The following is an 8,901-nucleotide window of genomic DNA, read 5'->3' on the forward strand; positions in this document are numbered from 1 at the left end:
TAAGTAACCAGATCAAGCATAACACATTGCATGCATGCATAATTAATTAGGATTACAATCCAAATAATCAATATGAACCATATCACATGGCCACATATAAAATGAATCAAATATTACCATAAACAAACACATTTGGCTAAACCAATATGACATGTAACAAAAAGACCAAGTCTCTATACATGCCATACTCAAAATGTTAAGATTAACTATACCCAATTTTTCCAATTGATAGTATGATCGAAAACTCCGACGTCCTCCGATCCCCAAGCTAGCTTGGCGACACTATAAGAAAAGGGAAAAGAAAGGGGGGTAAGCTTTAAAGCTTAGTAAGCTCACATGCAAAAAAAATGCAATTTAAACAAGCATTAACCATACATTTAACATAATGAACACAATCTTGCATTTTATTATCAAATCACTTAAATTTATTCTTCATATATATATATATATATATATATATATACTCTTACCACAAGTTCATCATATCCTATGGTATTCTCCTGATTTCGATGTACATACCTGTGCCCACTTGCACATAATAACTTTCTTTCTTGTCTTTGACGTATTCATTAAGATTACCCATTGAACTTCTCTTTGGACTACCCGTTGAACACTTGGAATATCATCGGATACATCAAAATCTCGCACCTAAGTGCCCCGTATGTAGCCAACACTACCTCATATCACATATCACATGTTGCTCTCTTTTGAGCTACTCACGGGTCTGCTCACTCGAGCTTTGTGATAGTGTGATGTGTATGGTTCGATCTAACCTTTGTTTTCTTATAGATTGTAAATATGTCAAACGAGTCTAAATGTGTTTACAATGATGAAGTTAATAGTAGAGCACAGACTTCTGAACATGGGACAAGTAGTAATGTCCCGATCCCTCCGACTCAAAAATAAGAACTTAAAAAATATGTTTTTTGGGTATAGGAACCAGTGGTTTAGTGAATTTATGCAAGAAAGAAATCTGGCTCAACAACCTCCACCCCCTACTATACCACCTGTAATGCTTCCGATTGCACCTCCACCTCCTTCAATGACTGAATTTAGTAAACATACTTCGATTGAGAAACTCAGAAAGTATGGAGCTGAAGAATTTAAAGGCAGATCAGAGGATGATCCTGTTAAAGCTGAATATTAGCTTCAAAATGCAATAAGGGTTTTTGAAGAAATGGTTTGCTCCTCTAATGATTATCTTAGATGTGTTGGTTCATTATTGAAAGAGGAAGCATATAATTGGTGTTCAAAAATAGTGGCTATAGTGCCAAAGGAGAAAATTTCCTAGGAATTTTTCCAAACTGAATTTAAGAAGAAATATTTCGGTAAAAGGTATCTAGATAAGAAAAAGAGGGAAATTCTTGAGTTGCGACAAGGAAATAGATCAGTAGCTGAGTATGAGAGAGAATTTGTATATCTCAATAAATTTGCCCAGGAAATTGTGCCAACCGAATAAGAAATGTGCATCCGGTTTGAAGAAGGGTTAAATAATGAAATTTGACAGATGATTGGAGGTACTAAAATACGAGAATTTTTTGTTTTGTCAGATCGTGCACAGAAGATGGAAGAGGTGTACAATAGAAGAATGCAACGAAATAGATAGAATCGAGAATCTTGCAAAAGAGGTTCTACTAAATCATTTTCTGCATTATTGGTGAAAAAGTCTAAAGATGATTTCAATTGAGTCACCTCATTGCCTGAACGTTTGAATAAAAACAAGACGATTCAACAAGATTTTGGGGTAACTACTAGACCTGCTGTTAGTGTGGGTAGTATGCAAAATACTCCTAAGCCTAAATGCAGACACTGTGGGAAATACCTCCCTGTTGAGTGTAGAAGTAAAGTGGGAGCTTGTTATAAATGTTGAGGAACTGCTCATTTTATTTGAAATTGTCCTCAATTGCAAAGAGTGAATGAAGAGCAAAAAGAAAAACAATTGGCTAATTCTCAAAGAAGTAGGCGTTCGGGTTAAAATAGTGCTACCGGGACTACTCGTTCAGGAATGAAAGATACTGCTGCTCGGTCAGAGGCTAGAGCACCTACACGTACCTATGCCATTCGAGCTAGAGAGGAAGCTACTGCTCTAGATGTGATTGTTGGTACACTCTATCTCTTTGATGTTACTGTGTATGTATTGATTGACCCTAGGTCCACTCATTCTTACATTTTCACTGCATTAGTAGCGAAAAAGATGTCATCTATTGAATCTACTGATTATGATATTAAAGTTCCTAATCCATTAGGTCAAAGTGTAATAGTTAATTTAGTGTGTCATAATTGTCCACTGAAAGTGAAAGGTTATGAATTCCCTGCTGATTTGATATTGCTACCCTTTCGGGAATTTGATACTATTCTGGGAATGGATTGGTTATCTTTGCATGATGCTATGGTAAATTGCAAATAGAAACGTATTGATTTGAAATGTTAGACAGGAGAGATGATTTCAGTTGAGTTTGAGAATCCGAAAGGAATTGTTAGAATTATTTCAGCTTTTTCTGCTCAGAGATTGATACAAAAAGGTAATAAGGCATTTCTAGCTTACATTCTTGATACCCAGGATTTAGAATCAAAGCTAGATCAGTTACTGGTTGTTAGTGAGTTTGTTAATGTGTTTCCTGAAGAATTATCGGGTTCATGTAAATATTATGAATTATATTTTGTTTATATTTCCAATCAACTTATATATGTCTGTGTAGTCTTATCATGCTTTATGTATGTTTGGGTGTGGTTAATTGATTGATTGTTTATAGGCATGTTGGTGAATAAGATAGTATAGTATAAATGGTATAAATATGCAAATATGTGTTTTGATCAATATGGTAAATTTGATATGCTATGATATATGAGATAATATGACATTCTTAGAGCTTGAGTTGAGTGTATTAAAGGTATTGTTATGGCCTATGAGTATGAAATTTGAAGTGTTTAGGTTGAAATCAAATATGGGTGAGAAATGTGGCCTTAAAATAGTCTGTTTTCATCCACAAGGGGAGAGACATGGCGTGTGTCTCAGCCGTGTGTGACACACTGTAATAGCCCGATTTAGAACCTAATTGGAACGGTGGTTTTGGGACCACAAATACGAGTTAGAAAAATATTTAAAATTATTTCTTTGTGTTTATTTTGTGTGAATTTATATATGTGAAATTTTCATGATTTAATTTTGCCGTTTAGGTATCCGATTAAATAAAAGGACTTAATATCGTAAAAGGGAAATTTGGTGGTCATTTCTAAAAGGAACCTAATTGTTAATGGCTTTCTAAATTGGAGTGTTTATGTTGTAAATATTCCATTAGTATATTGTTTGGACGGTAATAGGCATATGTTATAATGGTTTTATATTAATTTTAAAAGGTTAAATTTGTAAAATAGCTAATAACTTATATATGTTATAATAAAACATATAATTAAATACTAATGTTCATATTCTTGTTTCATCCACCAAAATAACAAATAAAGAAAGAAAAGAAAAAGAAGCTAGGGTATTCGACACTTTGGAAGCTCAATCAAGGTTTGTTTTTGCTCAGTTTTCGATAATTTTTACGTTTTTGAGATTGTTGCTTTGAGTACTACAAAACCCATGCTTGAATTTTTTATTTTGGTGAATATTTTGAGTTATGCCATTGTTGAGAGCTTTGATTTTTTTTGTTTGATGATGAAATATGAAAGATAAGTTTTAGATTAACATATTTTGTGTTGAAGTTTTTGATGATTTTGAGTAATTAGGACTAAATTGCAAAAATAATAATTTGAGGGACTAAAATGTGAAATAAATGAATTATATGGGATTTTATAGACATAGGTAATATTCGGCATAGCTTGGGTATGGAGAAATTTGGTGTATTTTGTGTTTTGTGCAATAGGGACTAAATTGTAAAAATTGTAAATGTCTAGGGTAAAATGGTAATTTGTCCATATATGTGTTTTTGGACTAAATTGAATGAAAATATGTTTGAATGAACTTAATTTGAATATTTTTAGATCAAGAACCAAAGAAATGGGATTTGGATTGGGGGAAAACAAAAGTCGTCGACTAGTTGCCCTGTTTCGTTTTATAACATCCGAGGTAAGTTTATGAGTAAATAGACGTATTTAATTGTAGTTAAATGCTATATATGTATGCTTTTATGAAAGGTATGAATTTATATTTATTATGGCCGAATATGAAAAGGCTTGACTACTACATTTCCGAATTCGTTTAGATAGAGTTACGACGCCCGAAAGCCCCGTATGAACATTAGGAATAGCTAGGATACATATGTCATGACATACGATTCTGATATATGTGTGCGAGTAAGACCATGGCATCGATATGTGATTCCGATATATGTGTATGAGTAAGACCCTGTCTGGGACAGTGGTACCGATTCGTGATTACATGTAAGACCACGTCTGGGATGTTGGCATTGTACGATATATATATGTGATTATCTGAGTGTCCTATCCAATTCCGAGTGGTTCATAGGGCATAGATGAGTTGAGATCGAATGTGTAAAACGAGCTAAATAGCCAAGTATGAATTAGCTTGTTGTTACCTAAAATGAGGTAAGTGTATTCGGTCTTGAAACTATTATTGAAATGAGCCTTAAAATTTTGCATGAGTGGTTATGTGTATTTGGTTACATAGTTTATAAATGTATATGGAAATATATTGTGACTCATGAGTTTGTGTGTATGTGAATTAGGTTGATAATAATTTATTTGGCTTTGGAAATTAAATGGTAATATGATAATTTGGTGATATGAGCATTCGGTCAAGGTGACTTTTATGAATGAATATTTATATATATTATGAACTTTATATGTTTGGATTTAAATGTGTTATACTATTATAAGTTATCTTGGTTTAATTTGGTTGATAATGTTATAGAGTTGTTTATTTGCTTATGACTTACTAAGCTTTAAAAGCTTACCCTATGTTTTTATGTGTGTTCCTATCTTATAGATTTCTTGGATTAAAGTTACAAACTCGAGGATAATCAGCAAAGTCTATCACACTATCCACAACTTTGGTATTTAAATAGTTGAACTTGAACTATGGCATGTATAGGCTGGAACATAGTTTTGAAATGTGGAACTTGGTTATGTATATAAAGCCATGCGAAAATGGCTTACTAATTATGCTTAGACTTGGTTTTATATGTGCTTAATTATAATGTTTAGTGAGCTTGGTTTTGATAATTCGATTATGCTTGATTGTGGGTTAAATTCATTTTAGTTAAAGTATTAAGTATTATGAATAGATGATGTTCTTGGTAGGTGTTTTACGCATTGAAATGGCTTAATTATTATGTTTGAGTTTGGTTTTGGTTAAATTATGGGTTGAGCTTATTTTGATTATCACGTTGTGTGCTATGGATGAGAGGCATTTATGATATGTGTTTTGAGTATTAAAATTGATTAATGACGTTGGAAGTGGTATGAATGTATTGGCCTTAATAAGTATATATATATGGAATATTTGGATAATTTGAATGTGGTTCAATCTAAGATTAGATACTTATGTGAAGTTGATTTTTAATAATTAAGTTTAGTTGTTAGATATGTTCGGTTATAAGCTGAAATTAAAATAAGGTGGTTACTTGATTGGTAATTTGGTTCTTGATTATATTTGTATGCTTTGGTTTATAATGTGGAAAAGATATATGCAGATTCATAATCTATTGGATATATATATATATATATATATATATATATATGTATAATGGTGTTGATCATGTATTTCAGCTTTTAAAATAATAATGGATATGTGTTATGTTTTGAAATTAAAATATATGTCATTTATATGAGATGTATTTGGTTTATGATTATTGAGTGAAGTAAACGAATATGTTTGACTATGTGGCTTCTTGGTTAACTGAAATCAATAAATATGAATAAGAAAGTTTCGGTTTCTAATGGTACATTATTTGTAAGTTTTAGTTAGTTATTTGAGTAGTGTAATTAATTGAGTTGATGATATATATATAATTATTTATTATGGAATGTATCTTTTGTAGGTAAGTAAATGATATGCGGTTGCTTGTATAAGTTTGTGCATGATTTGTATAAAAATAAATTTAATATTTAGTAATGAAGTTATTAATGTATTATATTTTTGTATATGTATAAATTGTTTTGATACATTTTGGATTATATTTTATTTGAGCTGTGTTGTGAATGACATAATTAATTTAGACTTATATTTGATTAAATTGTAAGCTTTGAGGCGATTAAAATTTTGATTTGTAATATATATAGTGCATGTTATATGAACTGTAAAATGTTTAGTAATGCCTTTTAACCCTAATCCGGCGACGGACACGGACTAGGGGTGTTACACACACGGCCTAGCACATGGGTGTAAGGTTTGGCCGTGTGTCTCTTGCATCTTTAAAATTTCAAAACAAAATGCCCAGGTATTTTCACACGGTCTAGCACACGGGCGTGTCACTTGGCTGTGTGACCCCTACACCTTAATTTTACAAGTCAGTGTGCTCACAAGGCCTAGCACACGGGCGTGTGGCTTGGCCGGGTGACCCAAGTCAGGGAGCTACTGTAACACCCCCTAACCCATATCCATCACCGGAATAGGGTTAAAGGCGTTACCGGATAGATCAACACATTTAGCATTCATTTCTCAATCATCATAACATCATAGGTCATACATCTTTACAAAGTCCCTTATATTAGGTCAACGAGACCTCAAACATACTTTAGAAAGGGGTCGGGACTAAACGAGCTCATACAAAATTTTTCAAAACTTAAACATTTTTCAAAGTTATAAAGGTCACACACCCGTGTGAACAGGCCGTATGCCTCACACAGCATTAGACACACCCGTGTGTCTAGGCCACGGCAAAACAGGGCATATACACTGACTTTTCCATATGGCCACAAGACACGCCCGTGTGCCTTGGCCGTGGTTGAAACTGACTTGGGTCACACTGTCGACCACACGCCCATGTGTCTAGCCCGTGAACCCTTCGAAATGGCCACACACGCCCATGTACTAAGGCTGTGTGCATCGCACGGCCACCAGACATGCCCGTGTGTCTAGGCCATGCTCGAGATTGACTTGAATAGTTAAATTACAATAGACACACGCCCGTGTGCTCAACCTTGTGGGGCGAAATTAGGCTTGGTTTAAGCCACATTTCCCACCTACTTCAATCACACCAAAACCACAACATTTTTGAATCATTTATAGGCAACCAAATCAACCATTTCATACATATTGCATAACCTCCAAATACCATTCAATTCACTACTCAATTCCACAGCCTAAATATACCAAAATCATTAAAACTCACATAAGTTTCAAAAGTATAATCTCATCATCTTATCACCTATTTTATACCACAAAACTTGACAATTAAACATCCCATATTTAAACTATCACGTGAACATTATAAACATCACATTTCTTACTTATCAAACATACCAATTAGGCTAACTTAAGATGTCATACATACCAATATTTACAAGCCAAGTCTAATGGCTAACCACAACACAAAACATACCAAAATGACACTAGCCTATACATGCCATATACCATAAGTACAACTCTCAAAATGGTACCAAATTAGATGTTCAATAGTATGAATGAGTCGCTGACGATCCTTGGATCCGAGCTAGCTTTATGATAGTGCAAAACAGAGAACATTTCACACAGTAAGCTTTTAAGCTTAGTAAGTTCATGATATAACACATTTAACTCATCAATTAAAATATAATTATATTAGTTAGCTAACATTTAATGCAACTCATCTCATCCTTCATTTACATAACCTTTCATCTACTTCATACTCAATATCATCAACCACATAGGTTCCGTACATACATGTATCATCACGTTCTTACCTATCACATTTATCACTTCAATGCTCTATGCACTACTCCATTCGATCATACTCGAATATTCAATGAACTCGCACACTTAGTGCCAATTTAATTAGCCAAAGCTATAATATTATCGCACACTTAGGGGCATTTCATTAAACTGAACTGATATCGGCATTGCACAAATTGTGCTATTTATTCAGCCATCACTATTATATTCTCGCACATTTAGTGCCATTTTTAATAGCCGTAGCTACTTCATTTTTCGCACACTTAGTGCCTTAAATTTGATTCACATTTCACATACTCCAACTTCTAAATCTAATTTCTATTTATTTCATCACATACAAACATTGTACAAATGATATATACTATACACGAACTTACCTCAAACGTAAAAACGATGATATTAGTCAATCAATCAAGCACTTTGTTTTTGCCTCGATCTAGGTTCGAATTCCTCCTTTCTTGATCTATATGTATTCAAAATTAACTCTTTTATTCAAAAAAATTATTCAATTTAATCCATATACACATATTTAGGGTATATTATAAATTAACCCTCACATTTCCACATTTTAACAATTTAGTCCTTAATTTACAAAATCACAAAATACACAAAATTTCTTTGCACACATGCCTAGCTGAATATCATGGTGTTCATATAAGCCCCCACACTTTATTTATTTCACATTTTAGTCATTCAATATATACTTTTCTCAATTTAATCCCTAATATGCATTTTTACTCAAAATCACTTTACAAAACATGTTTATCAAGCACTAAGCTTTCATAATTCACCATTTAATATCAAAAAATTCATGAATTCATAAACAAAATCTCATAAAATTATTAAAAATTTCATGAATTTAGGCATGGGCTTGCTAGAACACTTAACAACGATCACAAAAATGTAGAAATTATCAAAAACCGAGCAAAATACATACCTCAATTTGGCCACACAAGAACCGAATATCAAAACCCTATTTTAATCTTTTTCGCTTGCTTCATTTGATCATAAAAGATGATAAAATGGCCATTATTTTCACTATGTTTTATTATAAATGGCTTAATAAT

The 8,901-nt window shown here is 32.9% G+C and overlaps 1 protein-coding gene across 1 annotated transcript; it reads left to right on the plus strand.

Moving 5' to 3' along the window:
- The first annotated feature begins 2,005 nt into the window (after positions 1 to 2,005).
- LOC128291571 (uncharacterized) lies at positions 2,006 to 2,407 on the plus strand. Its single transcript, XM_053026751.1, has one exon. The coding sequence runs from the start codon at positions 2,006 to 2,008 to the stop codon at positions 2,405 to 2,407; it is 402 nt and encodes a 133-aa protein (XP_052882711.1).
- The last annotated feature ends 6,494 nt before the right edge of the window (positions 2,408 to 8,901 follow it).

Source organism: Gossypium arboreum, chromosome 4 (genome assembly GCF_025698485.1).
Source record: "Gossypium arboreum isolate Shixiya-1 chromosome 4, ASM2569848v2, whole genome shotgun sequence".
In the NCBI taxonomy this organism is placed as follows: domain Eukaryota; kingdom Viridiplantae; phylum Streptophyta; class Magnoliopsida; order Malvales; family Malvaceae; genus Gossypium; species Gossypium arboreum.